General features: G+C 49.6%; 1 protein-coding gene across 1 annotated transcript in view; it reads right to left on the bottom strand.

Moving 5' to 3' along the window:
* The window catches only part of LGR6 (leucine rich repeat containing G protein-coupled receptor 6), a 147,394-nt gene extending 133,616 nt beyond the window's left edge, over positions 1-13,778 (bottom strand). The window contains exon 1 of the mRNA XM_050953796.1: positions 13,648-13,778. Coding sequence (XP_050809753.1) covers positions 13,648-13,778 — 131 coding nt within the window. The remainder of the gene's footprint in view (positions 1-13,647) is intronic.
* Positions 13,779-19,694: the final 5,916 nt, after the last annotated feature.

Genomic DNA, 19,694 nt, shown 5'->3' with positions numbered 1-19,694 from the left:
GAGCATTGCACAATATCAATGAAACATGTTAAATTGGTTATGACCTAGATAATTGACAGATTTCAAAAGTAGTTGTCAAGGGGGAATTTTCATCGCAGGGGAGTAGTTTCTAGTGGGGTTCTGCAGAGATCAGTACTGAGTCTGACCCCATTCAGCACTTTTGGCAGTGATCTGGAAGTAAATGTCAAATCGCGGCTGATAAAATTTGCAAATGAAACAATAATTGGCAGAGCAGAAAATGACGAGGACAGGGCAGTCAAACAGAGTGCTCTGGATCAGTTGGTAGGCTGGGCCCATCGGCACAAAATGTGTTTTAGTGAAGCCAAATGAAAAAAGTTATACCTCTAAGAGGAAGGGATGCAGACCAGACCTACGGAATGGGGTGCTGTGTCCTGGAAAGCAGGGATTGAGAAGGATTATGGGGGACAAGCAACTGAACACAAGCGCCTAGTGCGATGCTGTGGCAAAAAGCACAGATGCAATTCTTGGCTGGATAAAAGGGGACTTTTGAGGAAGGTGGTGATTTTTCCTCTGTAAATGGCATTTGTTAGACTGGTACTAGAACATGTGTCCTGTTCTGGTGTCCACATTTTTAAAGGGCTGTTGAAAATTTGGAGAGGGGGCAGAAAAGAGCCAGAAAAGTTATCTGGGGGCTGGAAAAAATGCCTGACAGAGAGACAGAGCTCAGTCTGCTCACTTTATCAAAAAGAAGTTTGATATGCGACTTCGTTACAATGCCTAAGTCTCTTCGTGGAGAGAAGATAATGGATACTCAGGAGGGAGGGGGCAGGTCTTTGACCTAGAAGAGGAAGGCAGAACAAAAGCTGATGGCCAGAAGCTGAAGCCAGGCAAATTTAAATTAGACTCTTTTTTTTGGGTAGGGAGGCTGATGAATTGTTGGAACAAGCTATCAAGGAAAGTGGTGGATTCTCCATATCTAGATATCTTCAAATCAAGACTACATGCGTTTCTGGAGGATGTTTTAGCCAAGTGCCAGGTATTGGGCTCACTAAAGCAGGAACAGGGCAAAACGTAATGGCCTACGACACACAGGAGATGAGACAAGATGCTCTAATGGCACCTTCTGGCCTTAAAATTACAAATAAAATCACATGTTGTGAGCTCCATGAGTTCTGTTTCACTGAACAAAAAGAATAAAGGGTGACTTGATCACAACCTAGGAGTTCAAGGAAAGGTGGAAGCCCCCCAAAAGTGTGTGGGGCCACTGGCACCCAAACAGTGATCCTGCCCCCCACACCTACCCCTTCCCCGAGTCCCTACTCTCACACCATCCCTCTCCCCAAGTCACCACCCTTGTGCTTCCCCACCCTTTCCTGAGGCCCCGCCCTTTCCTGCAAAGCCCCGCCCCTGCTTCACCTCTTCCCCCGAATCCCTGCTCCCTTGCCAAAGGCCTGTCCTCCATTGCTCACCATAACAGCTGGCAAAAAGTGATGGGGGCCATGGCCCCCAGGCTGCCCATTCCTGTGCCCTGATAAGTGCCTGTGTATGGAACAGAGTACAGCTATTGAACTTGTTATTCAGGAGATCTGACTAAACAATCACAGTGGTCACTTCTAGCTTTCAAATCTCAGAATACAATCTATACATCTAAGAAATGCCCCTTAATGCGGCATTGCTACTCACAGAAATCTGAATGCCCAACCAGGCGAGGACTCTAGGCCATACCAATGTCAGGGCCCCGTAATGCAACGCTGCCAAGGCACAGGCATTTTAATGAAACATGACAAAGAGCGGCTCTCCCAGGAATGTCAGTATCCAAAGAGCACAGTTCCTCTCTGGCACAGAAATAGCAATGCCTCATAACTCAGCATTGCTATGTCAGTACCCCATCAAGCAATGCCACAAGGTCAGAGAAATGACAGTACACCGGAATGCAGAGCCGCTGCATCACAGAAATGTGAATGAAACATAACGCAGAACCAGTCTCTCAGATATTTTTGTATCCAAATTATGCAAAAGCATTGTAACAGACCACCGACTCACAACCACTGCACCTCCTGCTGGTCAGTCCAAGAATTAGCTCAATTCCAGCACTCGGAGCGCCTCCTGCTGGTCGGTGTTTCTCCTTCCTTAGGCCTATGTCCCTCCCATACTCCGGTGCCCTTTACCTTGGGGTTCTGCCCACACCAGTACCCCCCCCCCACTTTGCATCTTCCCTCCCAGGGGAACCCCCAATCCTCTATACCCACCTTACCTCAATGGCTACTGCCAGTCATCATCTAGCCCCTTTTCTCTTGAGCAAACTGCAGTCTGTAAGGGCCATTCATCACTGGCAACGGGGTTGGACCTGCTGCCTTTCTTGGCCAGCCGTCTCCCTGTAGCCCCAGTACCTCCTTTGGCCTTCAGCAAGGCCTTAGCTGGACCTTCCCAGCACCTCTTGCCCTTGCCCTTGCCCTTGCCCTTGCCCAACTCTGCTCTGCTCTGCTTCAGGTACCCTGAGCTCCCAGGCAGATAGGTCCTTCCCACTCCAAGGCTGGAGTGAACCTCTGAGCTGCTAACTCACAACCCTCTTATCAGGGCGGGTTGTGCCCTGATTGAGCTGGCCACATCTGTGGCCAGCTGCGGAGCCAGCCTCCCTCAGCTGCTCTTAATCCCTTTTCTAATTGGGTCCTAGCCACAGCCCACTCCAAGGGCTGCTTTTAACCCCTGCTCTCCTGGTGTAGGGCAGCGGCCCCATTACAAGCATTATCGTCATTATAGATTCATAGAAACATGGGGCAGAAAGGGACCTCTAGAGGTCATCTAGTCCACCCTCTCCCCCCCGCACTAAAGCAGGATTAGATCCCAGAAACTTCAGTGCCCCCATAATGCAGTGCTGCTATGTCAGAGAGATGTTAGCAGGGGCGCTGGAACAATTTGTACAGTGGAGGTGCTGAGAGCTATTGAACCAAACTGTAAACCCCGGATATGATGGAAACCACTTCAAGCCTGGGGGTGCGGCAGCACCCTTAGTTCCAGCACCTATGGGTGTTAGTGACCCGATAGCACCACACTTCTATGTCACTGAAATCTCCAAGTCCCATAAGGCAGTGGTTCTCAACAAGGACTCCGAGGTCCCCTTGGGGGCCATGAGCAGGTTTTGGGGAGTCCGCTAAGCAGGGCCAGCACTAGATTTGCTGGGACCCAGGGCAGAAAGCCAGATCCCCATGGTCTGGGGCTGAAGCCCAGGGCCCTGCCACTGGATGCTGAAGCTGAAGCTTGAGAAACTTAGCTACATGGCACCCCCTGTGCTGTGGGGCCCCGGTCAGTAACCCTGCCTGCTACCCCCTAACACTGGCCCTGGCTTTTATATGCAGAAAAATAGTTGCTCTGGGACAAAGGGACAGTGGCGTTTTTACAGGATGTTGGGGGAGAGGGGAAGGGGGGTCAGAAAGAAAAAGGTTGAGAACATCTGCTATAAGGCAACACCACTATGACACAGAAAACTACATACCCCAAAATGCAGCAAAGGTATACGTGACAGAATGCCCCATAATACACCACTGGGTTGTCCTACAAATAGCAGTGGCCCAAAACACGGCACTGCTTAATGCCACGCCAATACCATTGCTCAGAAATGTCTGTGCCCCATAAGGCAGCATTGCTGTCACATAAATATCAATGACCTGTCACGCGGGACTGCTGGGTCGCAGAACTGTCAGTGCCCACAATAAGAATCGACCCTGCTGCCACACAGAAATGAGATGGACCTATCCTGCAGTGCTGCTTTTTCACAGAAATGCCAGTGTCCAACAATGCGGTGCTGATACCTCCCGGAAACTGCAGCACCCCACAACACAGCTCACGCCCACTGCAGTGCCCACTTGAGAGTCACACTGCTGGCTCACAGAAGTATCGAAGACCTATGCACCACTATGTCACAGAAATGTCGGTGCGCCAGGCTGCAGCCCGGCTAAATTAAAGACATGTTAGTGGGTCGAACTACATCACAGAAAGGTTATTGCTCCTGAATGCAGTGCAGCTGCATCATAGGAACGCCAGTGCCCCATAATACAGTATCGCCATGCCACAGAAATGTCAGGCCCCCATAATGCACTACGTCCCAGTAAAGGCAATGGCTCGTAACTTTGGATGGCTGGGTCAGAGGTGCGTCAGGGCCCTTGTAGTGGGATGCGCTGACTCAGCAGCCTGTCACTCAGCTCCCCACCCGTTGCTATGAAGTGAGAGCAGATTGAAAGACAGGCTGTTGGCAGAGGTTACCCATTCACTGAGGGATGATACAGTTGAGGGGCTAACGGGGTGGAAGTGTCCCCAGCTGGTAGGCCTGCATAAGCTAACAGGAAGGAAGTGCTGGGAGAGGGCAGGCAGCAGGAAGGAAGGCAGAAGTTGGCAGGACTGGCTGCTGCTACAACTACCGTACCCTTGCCCAGAAGCAAGCAGAGAAGCTGGTTCTGGATTGTGAATGTAGTTCATAACAAAGCACCATGAAGGTTGAGAAGACCTGGAGCGGTTGTGGGCAGTCACTGAGCTGGAAAGGACCCTCAGGGAACCACCCTGTGACAGCCCCATATAATGCAGCCTCCATATGCCACAGTAAAACTCAGTGTCCCTATGTCTAGGGTGACCAGATGTCCCAGTAAAATCGGGACTGTTCCGATATTTAACCCCTTGTCCCACGTCCCGACCGCACCCCATTTGTCCTGATATTCGGGTAAGGAGGCGAGCAGGAGGGAGGTGCTGATCCCGTGCATGGTCCGGGGCTGAAGCACCCACAGGGAAAAATTGCAACCAAGCTCCCCCCTCCTTGCCTCCTTCTCCCCACTCCCCCCAGCATGCTGCATTCCTGCTCCTCCCTCTCTACAGTGCTTCCCGCTGCCTAACAGCTGTTTAGTGGTGCTTAGCACTTTCGAGGAGGGAGAGGGGAGAAGCAGGGATGGGGTGTGCTTGGGGGAGAAGGTGGAGAAGAGGCAGGGCAGGAGCGGGAACTTGGGGGAAGGGGGTGGAATGGGGGCAGGGCAAGGGCAATGCAGGGGCAGGAAGTGGCAGGGGGTGGGCGAGCACCTACCTGGCAGAGGGGAAGTCTGTGCCATAGGGGTGAGTTGCGGGTGGGACGTGAAGAGGCGAGTGGCGAGCAGGTGAGGAGGTGAGTGGTGGGTGGGGGACTGAGGAGGGATGCAGCAAGCCAGTGGCAGGCTGGGGGATGAAGAAAGGTGCGGTAGGGGGGCCAAGTGGGGAAGGGGAGGGACCTGGGGCAGGGGGAGGGGGAGGAGTGGGGGTGGACTGTGGGCTGGGCTGATGGCACCCCAATGTGTCCCGATATTTTAGTGTGGTGATCTGGTCACCCTACCCAGGGCACACAACTGCCCTGGCCCAGGGAGCAGGGCTCTGGCCCCTCCACCCCACTAGCAAGAGAGAGAGAGAGATGGGGAGAGATGCTCCACCTTCCCCTGCTGAGATCCCAGAGTGTTGCTGTCCCCTGCAGACACCAGCGGGGGTAGCAGGCCCCTAGGCTAGTTGGTGACTGTGTGCAGGACCGGCACTAGTGTTTTTAGCGCCCTAGGCACACGGCCATTTCGCCGCCCCGCGCGCTGGTCTCGCGGCTCTGGTGGACTTGCCGCAGGCATTCCTGCGGAGGGTCCACTGGTCCGTGGCTCCGGTGGAGCTGCCGCAGTGGTGCCTGTGGGAGGTCCACTGGAGCCGCGGGACCAGGGGACCCTCCGCAGGCACGCCTGCAGCAGCTCCACCGGAGCCACCTGCCGCACCCCCCCGGCAAAATGCCGCTCCCCAATAATCCTGGCGCTCTAGGCGATTGCCTAGGCTGCCTAAATGGAAGCGCCAGCCCTGGCTGTGTGGTCACCCACCAGCTTCACAGGCATCCGCCCTTCCCCACCTCCTCCTGTTATTTGTTGCCTACACTTGTTGCACCTTGTCTGTCTGCATCCTCTTCTGGCTTGCGCCCGACGCAGCGGGGCCCTGACCCCTGACTGGTGCCCCCTGGTGATACTCCAACCCCTGCACACAAAGCACAACCCCCATGATAATAGGCCCTGCTCTGCCAGGAGGAGACCCAGCGGTTGGGAACCGGCCACACGTGCCCTGAACTGAGAGGGTGCGAGGCGAATGGCTGTGGGGGACACCTGTCCACTGCTGCACTCCTTCCTGCTGGCACCGAGTGCGCGTGCTGGGGTTCAAAGCACAGTAACAGAAGCCCTTGCTGGGGAACACATTTCAACATGTTCGTATTCCCAGGCCAGCTTTCAAAATCCCCTTTCTATCGCTTCTGTGCCGATTGCTCTTGTCTCGCTTGGCTCCTGGCTTCAGGCTGCATTAAGTGGGATTTATTAGCAACTTTAATCAGCTGAAAGAAAAGAAAAGAAAAGATGCTAACCTCCAGGCCTCTATTTCTGGAGACCCCATTCCCAGAGAGCTGGAGCCGTCTTTCTTGGCAGGCAGAACTAGCCAATGCCTGTGTGGGGACTGTACATGTTCCCCACGCTTCATTGCCAGCATTGAACGCAGCTTGATATTTTCCCACTCCAAAGCTCGAGGCAGGGTGGCGATGGAGAGAGCAGGCAGCAGGGGGTGCCAAGAATGCAGTTAAATGGCCTGACAGACAGCTGCCAGGAAGCCATCCTGGGAAGGGAGTCCCTGGATAAGTTGCTTCTTCAAAGTCAGGTGAAGCTGAGCATCTGCTCTGCCTGGGAGTCCCCTGGGGCTATATCACTGATTGCATTTGTAACACCTGTTTTCTGAAGAGCCCTGAGTGAAATATTAATGAGTTACAGCTCACAGCACTTGTCTGACTATCATTATCTCATTTTACAGGAGGGGAAACTGAGGCACAGAAGGAGAAAGTGACTCGCCCAAGACCACACAGTGAGAATTAATGGCTGAGCCAGGAACCGAGCTCCTGACTCCCAGTGCTGTGCTGTAACCACAAAGCCATCCTTGATCCCTAGTGATAAATGATCCCTCCATTGCTGCCAGAGACAATGGGGGAGGTGGGCTGGGCAGCAAAAACCTGGCAACCGGCTATGCGCTGTAGCCTAAGGAACATCAAGGAAACCACACGCAGCAGCAGGACATGCCACAAGGTAGCCTCATGCAAAGTAACCTCATCTACCCCGTTGCAAACTAATGCACGGAGCATGACACAAGGAAAAGTAGAACGCTGCTCTGCAGTGCAGCCTAATGCAGCAGGCACGATGCTATCAAATGCAACAGAACAGCTAACTGTGGCATGTAACCTATCACTGAAATCACCCACTACACCTGAGAACTGGAGGATAGCTAATGTCAAATTGATTTTTTAAAAAAAGCTTTGTGGACAATCCTGGAAATTACAGGCCGGTAAGACTAACTTCAGTATCAGGCAAACTGGTTGAAATGATAGTAAAGGACAGAATTATCAGGCACAGAGATGAACACAATATGTTGGGGAAGAGTCTGCATGGTGTTTGTAAAGGAAAACCATGCCTTAATCTGTTAGATTTCTTTGTGAGTGTCAACGAGCATGTGGAAAAGGGGAGCCAGTGGATATAGTGTACTTGGACTTTCAGAAAGCCTATGACAAGTTCCCTCATCAAAGGTTCTTAAGCAAAGTAAGGAGTCAGGGGTAAGAGGGAAGATCCTCTCAGGGGTCAGTAACTGGTTAAAAGAAAGGAAACAAAGAGTAGGAATAAATCGTCAGTTTTCGCAGTGGAGAGAGGTAAATAGCGGGGACTAGTGCTGTTAAACATATTCACAAATGATCTGGAAAAGGGGGTGAATAGTGAGGTGGCAAAATTTGCAGATGATACAAAATTACTCAAGATAGTTAAATTCAAAGCTGACTGCAAAGAGCTACAAAGGGATCTCACCAAACTGGGTAACAAAATGGCAGTGAAATTCAATGTTCATCAACATAAAATAATGCCCACTGGAAATCAAAATCCCAACTATACATATAAAATGATGGGGTCTCAATTAGCTGTTAACACTCAAGAAAGAGATCTTGGAGTCACTGTGGATCGTTCTCTGAAAACATCCACTCAATGTGCAGCAGCAGTCAAAAAAGCAAACAGAATGTTAGGAACCATTCGGAAAGAGATAGATAATAAGACAGAAAATATCATAATGCCACTATATAAATCCATGGTACATCCACACCTTGAGTACTGCATGCAGTTCTGGTCACCCCATCTAAAAAAAATATATTAGAATTCGAAATGGTGCAGAGGAGGGCAACAAAAATGCCCCAAATGTCCCCAGAACAATTAGGAGTATGGAACAGCTTCCACATGACTGGGGCTGTTCATCTTAGTAAAGAGAAGACTAAGGAAGGATATGATAGAGGTGTATAAAATCATGAATGGTGTAGAGAAAGTGAAAGCGAAGGATTATTTATCCGTTCACATAACACAAGAACCCCAGGGGTCATGCAATGAAATTAATAGGCAGCAGGTTTTAAACACGCATAAGGAAGTACTTCCTCATACAGCACAGTCAACCTGTGGAACTCATTGCCAAGGGATGTTGTGAAGGTCAAAAATATAACTGGGTTCAAAAAAGCACTAGATAAGTTCATGGAGGATATGTCCATTAATGGCTATTAGCCAAGAGGGGCAGTGATGCACCCCATGCTCTGGGTGTCCCTAAACTTCTGACTGCCAGAAGCTGGGACTGGAGGACAGGACATGGATCACTTGATAATTGCCCTCTGAAGCACCTGGTACCAGTCCCAGTTGGATTGGGATTATGTTATCCAATGTGCAATACTTTGCATTTATCAGCAATGACTTTCAACTGCCATTATGTTGCCCAGTCACCCAGTTTTGTGAGATTCCTTTATAACTCTTCAAAGTCAGCTTTGGACTTAACTATCTTGAGTAATTTTGTATCATCTGCAAACTTTGCCACCTCATTGTTCACCCCCTTTTCCAGATCATATGTGAATATACTGACCAGCACTGGTCCCAGCACAGATCCTTGGGGGAACCTTGCTATTTACCTGTCTCCATTGTGAAAACTGACCATTTAGTCCTATCCTTTGTTTCCTATCTTTTAACCAGTTACTGATCCATGAGGGGACCCTCCCTCTTATCACATGTCTGCCTATACAATTGCTGTCAGATGCTCAGGGAAAATCTTTGAAGACTTCATCGGTGGGAAGGAATGGGGTAGTGCATAAGATACACTCAAGGATGGATGTTCAGCCCCATTCACAAGGACATCAAATATGCTGAAGAGAAGATCTCTAACTGTCCAAAGAAGATGGACAATCTTCAAACAGGGCACTCTGGTAAGAAGAGAGGACAGAACGTTCTGCAAGGGACAGAAGGACAGCAGAATGGGGTGTGGCAGCAAACTGCAAGATTGGATGGGGTTCTGGTAGGCAAGCTTCGACGGTGCTGATGGTGAACTGGTGATGCACCAACATCCTGTTCTGGTACTTCCTAATTCTAGTGTACTGGACTTAGCAACCTTCATATTCTTTTAACATACTTTTTGTCTATTTAATTTCCTAGATTTTTATAAAACCAAACCGAACTAACAGAAATTCCATTGTGTGGCTTCATATTGATACCCACCTGGGTCATCAGCAGGGTTAGAAGCCTCTAGAGCAGTAGTGGGCAACCTGCGGCCCATGGGCCACAGACGACCCGTCAGGGTAATCTGCTGGTGGGCCGTGAGACAATTTGTTTACATTGACCATCCACAGACACAGCTGCTCCCAGCTCCCAGCCAATGGGTGCTGCCGGAAACTAATTGTGCTAATTATTAAATTACTACTCTCTCTTTCTTCTTTTTGCACATGACACATGGAATCAGGTCATGATCACTGTCAGCTAGACAACCATTAATTGCCTAGCAAGGGAAATACTGAGTAGAAGTGGGAAAACAGTATTACCTTGGGGCACAGACTGAAATACTGTGTCCAGTTCTGGTCTCCACACTTTAAATAGGATGTTGAAAAACTAGAAAGGATTCAGGAAAGAGCAGCATGAAGGAATCAAGGTCTGGAGAACCTGCCTCAAAGCAGGAGACTTAAGAAGTTTGAACATCATAGCTTATCCAAGAGAAGGTTAAGAAGTTACTTCATCCTGGCCTATTGGTGCCTACAAGGTGAAGAGGTTTCCAATATAAGAGGGCTCTTGAATGTAGCAGACAAAGATAGAACATAAACCTGTGGCTGGAAGCTAAACTAGATAAATGCAGACCCGAAATAAAACCCACATTTTGAACAGAGAGGGGAATTGACCACTGCAACAGATTGCCAACAGGTGTGATGGATTTTCCATCACTTGAAGTCTTTAAATCAAGACTGGGCACCTCTTGCTCAGCTCAACCCTAAGTAATTGGGTTTGATGCAGGAATCCCTAGGTGAGGGTCTGTGGCCTGTGTTATGCTGGAGGTCAGACAAGGTGATCATGACTGCACGGATCTATGTGCCACCTTCTCCACCCCCTTTGCTTTTTTTTTTTCCCATTTAGTACCTTGGCCAGTAATCAACAGCCCTGGCAGTTAACAAGAGCAGTCCGTTCCAAAATAACCACGAGAAGGATTTGAAAATTATGAGGCTTTGAAAAAATAAATAAAAGAGGTTGAGGCTTTGGTCTATCCTCAGATTGGTTAACCTTTAGGCACTGCTATCTGCTCACCCATAAGTGTGTATGTGTGTGAGAAAGAGAGAGATTCTCCCTAACCATGCACACAGCTTTCCGCCCAGCTGCTCACAGCCTTCTGCCCAGCTGCTCACAGCCTTCCACCCAGCCACTCCCTTTCTCCTCCCTTCCTACTGCTCTCCTTCTCCATCCACAAACTCTGCCCTCTACTCGCTGTTCTCAGCCCAGCCTAGAATAGCAGCCTGCAGCCAGCCCCTCTGTCCTGGTTAGCTGGTGGCAAGAACCCCATGCCTGCCAGCCCGAATACGATGCCTGGTCCTGTGGTGTCTGAGTGCAGCACACAATTCAAAAGCACAAAGGCTCAGAGCAGCAAGGTGTTGTTCTCCCCTGTTTCCCATGAGACAGCGGATCAGCGGCAAGATCAGGGCATAGCTTACACGTGTCTCATCACCATTGCACTGTCTTATACCAACGTTGCTGAATTGAGGCCAGAAAGCTGCCATCACAAGTGTGAACACGTGCTGGGAAGCATGAAAGGCGATGCAGCTAAGAGCCAGCTCTGCCTGCTCTCAGGGTGTGTCACGCAGAGGCATATCACTGTTTTGTGGAGCCCTGGGCCAGAGCAAGTGGGGGCCCCTCCCTACCCCTGCCTGCAGTCCCCCCATGCCCTCCCCACACTCCTGCCGGAGAGTGGGGTCGGGGGATGGAGGCTTCCCCTGCCCGCCTGGTGCTCAAGCCAGGAAGTGGGGTCAGGGCACGGGGGCTTCCCGCACTTCCTGGTAGGAGCAGCAGGGGGGCAGGAGGAGTGGAACAAACCCCAGTGTCCCAACCCCACTTCCCAACAGGAGTTCTGGGCAGGCAGCCGGAGTGGGTTGAGGTGCAGGATGCCCATTTTTCCAAGGACCCCCAGTTGGCCAGGGCCCCGGCCCTGGCCCTGATTAGTGGCTGGTGCCATGTTTGTGGCAGCCTGTCCTGGAGAGATGGTCTGGAACTGGAATTTCTGCTCCTCAGGAAATCCTGACATTATGGGGGGAAAATGGCCTTTCTACTCAGACTGAAAAACCCAAACTAAAAAACATCTTGACGTTTATTTTGATATTATTATTTATTAGATACATTACAGTAGTGCCCAGGCCCCCCATTCATGGACTAGAACCCCATTGTGCTAGGTGCTGTACATTATTTATTAGGCGTAATATGGTAGCACCTCGGAGCCTAGTCCTAGACCCAGAACCCAATGTGCTAGGTTCTGTACAGACACAGAAAAAAACAACAGACCCTGCTCCAAGGAAACAACCATCTAAGCCTAAGACAAAAGATAACATAAGAACAGCCGTATCGGGTCAGACCAAAGGTCCATCTAGCCCAGTATCTGTCTACCGACAGTGGCCAATGCCAGGTGCTAACAGTGAAGCTAACAGGCAATGACCAAGTGATCTCTCTCCTACCATCCATCTCCATCCTCTGATGAACAGAGGCTAGGGACACCATTCTTTACCCTTCCTGGCTAACAGCCATTTATGGACTTAGCCACCATGAATTTATCCAGTTCCCTTTTAAACATTTAAACAGCCTTCACAACCTCCTCAGGTAAGGAGTTCCATAAGTTGACTGCGCCATGTGAAGAAGAACTTCCTTTTATTTGCGGATACACATGTATACAGATGGATACACATGGACTGACAGCAGAATACAATGACACAATACCAGTGAGTGTGATAGGCTGTGACCTAGGAGTCAGTGCATCAGACCTGGGTTCTAGTCCCCTGTCTACCACTGACTCACTGGGCAAATTAATTCTCTTATCTGGCTCTCAATTTATCCATAAGCAAAATGGGAATAATCCTACTGCTCCCCCACATGAGCTCCTGGGATGGAAGGAGCTGTGGAAATGCAAAGGATGATAGTGCTGAAATGTTTCATTTCAACTTTTATAGTCTAATTAAATATTAAAAACACACCTACCATCTAGCTAGAGATACAACATTATATCATCTATAAACCTGATGCAATATTAAAATTAATATTTTAGTATCACATAAAAGTGTTTCCATTTCTGTGGAGCTGCCTTTTTTTTGACAGTAAACTCTTCTGACACAACTTTTTTCCATCAGCTCTAATATTTGGCCTGCTTTGAACAGCCACGGCTTCAAGACCAAACCACAGAGGCCTCTTTCATGGTCAGGCGATATAATGCATTGTCTTCTCCAGGGGCAATTCAGCCCTAGGCAAAGGGCTGTCCCATTATGCCCTATTTTCAGGGGTTCCATGGAATGTAAGTAGCTCCTAATGCTGGTGCATTGCACTAGGGTAAATGTGAGCCTTTCAGACCAGGCTACCATCTCCAGCCATGCCAGGTGTGTTGCTGGCACATGGCCTCTTGTTATTTTGCCAGCATCACTGATATTGCGGGTGCATGCATTGTCAGAGTGCCAGGTCGGGTGGGTGGACGGTAAGAGCTAGGGACATGTGCACATATTAGTGCTGGTTCTCATCACATACCAAGCATAGGCAGAGCCACAGAGAGCACATTGCCATTCATGTTGGTGTATAAAAGGAGCCCTAGGTGCAAAATCAGATTTTTCCTGAATTCCACGGCCTACTTACACCACCTCCAATGGCAGCATGTACACGAGCCTCGTCAAAGTTACACCTCGCCAGCCCACATCCAGGTCGGTAGGAAATCCCCATATCTCCAGAAGGGGAAACAGCCTGTCCAGCAGCGTCAGCAGTTACTGATTTGGCCTGCTTTGCTCTGGGACAGGGTAGCTCTCAAACCTCTGATGCTACTCTCGTGTTGATTTTGCATCGATTGCAATGTCTGCTGCCAACTCCTGATTTCCATCGGCGCGAGAGGGGAATGTAATGGCTAGTGCAACTCAGCATGGAATTAATTCATCACTACGTCAAACCACTGCATCTGCCGTAGTAACTCTCACCTCCCCTAGGTACATACGTCCTGATTCCCCTCTTGCATTTTAGCTCCACTGAGGTCACTTTGGCTCCCTTCCCAAGCCACAGTCCTCTCCACCACATGCTGTCCCGGAACAAGCTATGCCCTGTGCAGTCGCATCATACTTACAGCTCCTCCAGGAAGCGCAGATGATGGAACGTGCTGGGTTGCAGCTCACTAATGTTGTTCATGCTCAGATCACTGAAGAAGAAGAAAGACAGAAGTCTCTGATCAGTTATTTTTGGTGGCTTGCACGGCATAAACCTCTCCCTGCTCTGCTGGCTGGGCTCTGGTGAGGGAGGATACGCCCTTGCCAAAGGCTTCTCAGCTCTAACATGGGAAGCAGAAATAACCTCCCAGGCTCTGGGGGAAAATATCAGGGCACAAAGCAGGATGAGAGATGTAATCATAGAAATTAATACTATATTCTTCTATAGCGTCTTTCATCTGAGCATCTCAAGCATCAGCCAGTTTATGAAGCTTCCCATCAGCCCTGTAAGTGTTATTACCCCATTTCTACTTGGGGAAACCGAGGCATTGAGTGGTTTGGAATATTATTTCTTTAGACCCAGTAGTGTCCTGTTCTAGCCGTTATCCACACTGCTCCCTGCTGGGGGATCTTGTCCAGGGCAGCAGCACACACCTGCCCAGCAGAGGTGATAGCGAGTTGTTGAAGAGGGAATGGGTCTTGGCCTGCTCTGAACTTTTAACAACCAGGCAAAGGGTCACGACGAAGACTGCAGGGCCTGGAATTTGCTCTGAACCTGGAGGCAAAATCCATACCCTACTTTATACACAAGTTTGGAAGGATTGGCTTGTTATCGGTCAATGTCAGTAAATGTCAATTTCACAGAGCACAAAGGGATGAAAAAAATATTTCCATCAACAATCAAAATTTACAGAGAAGTAACATAAGCAAAATACAACTTAAGGACTAATTAGAGCTTGATTTAATGCTATTTACTTGGCATATTTTGACCTGTGATGTTGACAATTCATGCTTTAATGGTTATAAAACTTTTAACTTTTTGAATCTCAATGTTTATTGTCATTAAATAATTGTCTGAACAACTTCTGTGAAAATCAGGAAATACTGAAAAGCTACTGAAATATCAATATTATTTATTGAAATTATAAACAAATAAAAATAAAAGTTGAATTCTGCCCAGCCTATTTATGCAGAAGAAAACTGCTTCAGATTTGGCTTTTCTCTAGCTCTGTGGCTTCTGGCTGAGGCCCCGTTTAGTATCTGTTTAATATCTGACACATTCACTCTCAGGAGACCAGACACTTCATTGGAAGGTGACGGATTTGACTGACTTCCATCTCAAACCTTTATAACATACTAGTCCATCATGTGCTGACCATACTATTAACAGTAACAAAACAGCGTTTGCTATTACATAGATCAACGGTAAGTCTGTAGCTAAAACTCTACATCATCTAGTCAGGTGGGGCACAATTCTCCCTGGGCAGATGGGCCAACAGAAAGCTGAGACACATGTAAATCCAACATGTAAAATAGGGTGTGAGCTTGACTTATGTGTTGTGCAAGTTTTACACGTTTCACTCATCGTAGCCAAATACCAGTGGTGGGTCCCCTAGAATTCTCTAGGCTAGATTAGGCAGACAGGTCACCCTCTTCCATAACATGAGAATAAGGAGGCACCAAATGAAAACAAATGGCACAATAGAATATCAGGGTTGGAAGGGACCTCTGGAGGTCACCTAGGCCAACCCCCTGCTCAGAGCAGGACCAATCCCCAGACAGACTTTTGCCCCAGATCCCTAAAGGGCCCTCTGAAGGATTGAACTCACAATCCTGGGTTTAGCAGACCAATGTATTAACCACAGAACTATCCCTCCCTCCAAAGACAACTAATACATGTTGTAAACCCCTTCCTCACTGCAGGGATTGAACCAGGGCCCTCAGCATCGTGCCCAAACCTCTACACCAGAGAAGGCATATCAAATGCAGAAATGGAAATACTCCCCTCCCCCACACAAGGGCAAAACACAGATGTTTTAGGCCCAGATTTTACTCACTCCATTCCCCAGCAAATCCCACTAAGTCAACGAGCCTATATAGGAATTTGACCCACTGATGTCAATGGGGATTTATCCCGAGGAAGGGGTGCAGAGTCGGCTCACTCCTGCAGTAACTGTCCTGTGACGTTCTCCCTTCAGGAAATCAGCCTGGGCAGTGAGTTAGCAGGAACTGAAGACAGGAACAGGCAGGTATGGTTGTGGCTCCATAAAACTGCACCTGTCCTGGAGGCATTTCCCAGTGCCATTCCATGGTATCGGCTTGGCAGGGCAACCCATGCCCAGGGGGCAGATGGAATTGTAAAGCTCCAGGATAGCACAGCTGTGAACAGGATGTAGATGTGCAGCTGTGCTACAGAAGCTAGGCTGGGGAGTTACCAGGGCACTGTAGGAAAGTTTCCCCCACCACCACAATGCCCCACTGTACAACCAGAGGGGGTCTGTGATCACTGCTATCTTGACCAACACACTGCCATTATCACTGGGGACTTCCAGAGCTAAAAGCAGCAGCTGCTACAGCTTGAACTAAAGAGTCAAGGTTCCCTCACTGGGTGGTAATGGACTCTCAGCCCCTGCAGATCTGGGATACTCACACATTAAGGGGAATGGGCATCAGGCACTGGCTGTTAGGGCTGGTCAACAAATTTCCATCTCAACTTTTTTTTGACTAAATACTCCCCCCCACACCTTTTGGGGTGGAAGAAAAATGGATTTCTCAGAGGAAAACTGAACATTCTATGGTTTTCAGACAAAATTTGGTGGGCTTCAGCTGAAAACTATCCAAAACTGAAAAAAAAAATAGCTGAAATTTAAAAATATTTGGGTTGGAGCCCCTGAAAATTTTCAGTTTTGGGATGAAAAGATAAATCTAATTTTTCTCCTTAATAAAGTTTTATCTTGTTTTATACACAGACTCGGTGCTTGTTAAGAGTAGCCAGTGGAGGTCTAGCTACAGCTTTTCCCCACTGGTGAGGCTGGAGCCCGTGATGTTCTGTAAATTTTACAAGGAAATCCTTTTTGTTGCCAAAAACACCTGGCAGAAGGGTTACACTTGGACCAAGGGACAGGACACTAGACTGGATCCTTTTCCCAGCTCTGCCATTGATTTAGGCTACAGTTTTCAAAAGCTGACTCTGTTTTTTGATGGCCATCTTGAGACACCTAAGTTATGAATATTAGAGGAAGAGACTCATGGGGCATTCCTGCTTTTATTTATTACTTGGATTAGAATAGTGTCACGATCGAGGTCGCTTTGTGCTGGGCACTGTACAAACAAATAGTGAGAGAGAGCCCCTGCCCTGCTCACAGTTTAAATGGACAAGAGAGGCAAATGGTAAGTGGGGAAACAGAGGCACAGAGCGGTGAAGAGATTTGCCCAAGGTCACATGGTAGTCAGTGGCAGAGTGAGGAATAGGCTTCAGGACTCCTGAGTCCCATCCCAATAACCCATCACTTAGACCTCCCTCCAATGGAGTTATAGCAGAGGTGAATCTGACCTCACATGTTATTTCAGCAGAAGTGCTAGAAACCAGCTCCAATCACCTAGGCACCTGGTGGCAGATGCTATGGCCCTCCTGTTCCCTTTCCCGCACTAACTACTGAGCACCAGTCTCGTCACACAGAACCTTAAATAAAGCCTGAAATCATCTCTTTGGCCCCAGCCCAGCTAGTCTGGCTCTAAACAAAAGTGCTGCCAGTTGAGTGACACACATTCCTGGAATTGCCAGCTCAATCTCCAGTCCAGGAACTCTTCTTCCCCCAAACCCTGCTCCTTTGAAGGCAGATCCCAGGAGCTTTTGAAATCCTCCACACGTCCCTCACAGCTGACTCTTGCCAATCCCCAAGAGCTTCACTTAGCTTGCCTTGCTCGGTTACGCTGAGTAAGATTTCAAGAAAACAAATTCTAAATATTCACCTTAAGCACTCCCAAAACTTGCATACACAGGAAAAGGGAGCCACCGTTCATGGAAGCGTGATTCAGAGAGTCAGGGCGCACAACTCATCTGGCTCCCAGGGGTAACTTAATATATTTATTCTGATGTCACTCGACTTTCACAAACAGGCCCCTTCCCTATTAGCTGGTGCAGAAAAGCAGAAGTAAACAAGAGGGTGCTACTCTCCCCCTGGCCCCAGGCCTTCCTGCCCCATATACACTGCTAAGACCATGGACAATGGGCTGGACCTGTTCCTACCAGAAAGACATCAAGGTTTTTTAAAGCAGTAGGACAAAGATTTTCTCATTGGCATGAGTTTCCTCTGCTCTCTAGGATCTCTAACAAAGGGTGAATTCTTGTAGCAACTGGAGCACTCTGAATGGCAGAGCTGGAACCAGGCAGACTCTCTAGGAGTGTGGAACGAGACGCTGAAGGAGTCGGCTATAAAACTGGGCACAGGAGACCAAGCCCAAGCCCAGTGTAAGCGCCCACTGGTCCCGATGGGCATTGCACCTGCTTCCACCACAGATGATTTTGTTGAAAGAAGCTGCAATGTGAGGACCTGCAAATATGGAGTTCATGTCCACCGCAGCCACTGAGTCTGTCCTGAGGGCTACCTAGGAGGCCAGTCACTGGAGAGTCTACAGCCTGATCCTTCATGTGCGCAGCTGAAGCACTTACCCCTTTAGCAGATGTGTTTGCTTCCCCTTGCAAGCCACATAAGCAAACATGGGGAGTGCACTGTGCTGGGAAAAATCATGCGCCTGTTGCTGAGCCACGGGACCATCTTTTCCTCTAGGGTCATTTCTACAGAACAGGATGGTGAAGAGCCCAGAGCCGGGTCTGAACTACAAACCCAGCTCCAAACACCGCTCAGAGGAATCTCAGATGGATCCACACAGGCACTGCTTTGTAGCATGGGCAGAGGCAACCCCCATGATCCAACCCTGGGGCCTGGGCTTCCCCTGGGATGTTTCCTTTCAAGTGCACAGTTTGGCAAAGCTCCAAAGGGCTGGAGGTTGAGCCAGGGCTTGACTTTGGGGCTGAGGAGGTTTATTGTAGTTCAGGGACAAGGCCTCCAGAGCTGGATGCTCCTGTCTGAGCTGCAAGCAGCAGCCCCCACAAACAGGTCAGCATGAGGAGGGGTAAGGGAACTGGGGGAATCCCCTAAGCCCAGCACACCTGTTTCACTGGCCTGTGGGGAACAGCTCAGAGGTCTCAAAGCCTTTCCTTGCACAGAGCTGCAGAACTTTCTCCTGCCCTCCCCCTGTCCTCTGCCACATCGTCCCTTCCCTACTCCAGCCCCTGCCTCAGCTCAGCCCCCCATGTGCCTGTTGACTGCCCTCCTCTGAGAACACCCCTTGACTGCCTGTCCTGCCCCCCACTCTTTCTCCTTATCATGGGCACATTGTTCTGGCTCTGCCCTGCTTCACCCCACTCCTGACCTCACCCCACCCTCTATAGCTCCTTCTCCCCTGTCCTGCCCTGATTTCCCCACCACTTTAAGCCCCTGTTAGGACTGCCTAGCCTTGTACAGACCATCTAGATCAGTGCTTCTCAAAGTCGGGCTGCCGCTTGTTCAGGGAAAGCCCCTGGTGGTCCGGGCCGGTTTATTTACCTGCCGCGTCCGCAGATTCAGCCGATTGAGGCTCCCACTGGCCAATGGGGGCTGCTCCAGGACAATGGGGGCTGCAGGAAGGGCGGCCAGCACATCCCTCCACCTGCGCTGCTTCCCACAGCCCTCATTGGCCTGGGACGGCAAACTGCAGCCAATGGGAGCCGCGATCGGCCAAACCTGCAGATGCGGCAGGTAAACAAAGTCGACCTCAGTTTGAAACAGCCTCAACTGGGCAGTCCTGGCAGAAAGACAGCTTTGCAGAGTGCTCCATTGAAAGCCCTATGACAGCTGCCTGGCCAGCACGTCACTCAGGATGGGATGTCCGGGCAGTAGCTGCACAAAGTGGCACATGACCCCTTGGAAACCTGTGTAGTGAAGGCAGCAGACATGGGAGTGCATCTCGAAGCAGCATTAACTCCTTCCAGGGGTTCTAGCCAGCCCTCCTGGGGGTCCTAGAATGCAGCTGTGCACCAGGAGAGCCAATGACTGAGGATTCATGAGGTTGGGGGTGTGGGCTTCTCATGGATCACCAGCCTCTGCCCTACACCACTGCTAGCTACATGAAGCAGGGTGATTAG

This window comes from Gopherus flavomarginatus, chromosome 5 (genome assembly GCF_025201925.1).
Source record: "Gopherus flavomarginatus isolate rGopFla2 chromosome 5, rGopFla2.mat.asm, whole genome shotgun sequence".
Lineage (NCBI taxonomy): Eukaryota > Metazoa > Chordata > Testudines > Testudinidae > Gopherus > Gopherus flavomarginatus.
The sequence above is the reverse complement of the archived record's forward strand: the minus strand, read 5'-3'. Positions and strand labels throughout refer to the sequence as shown.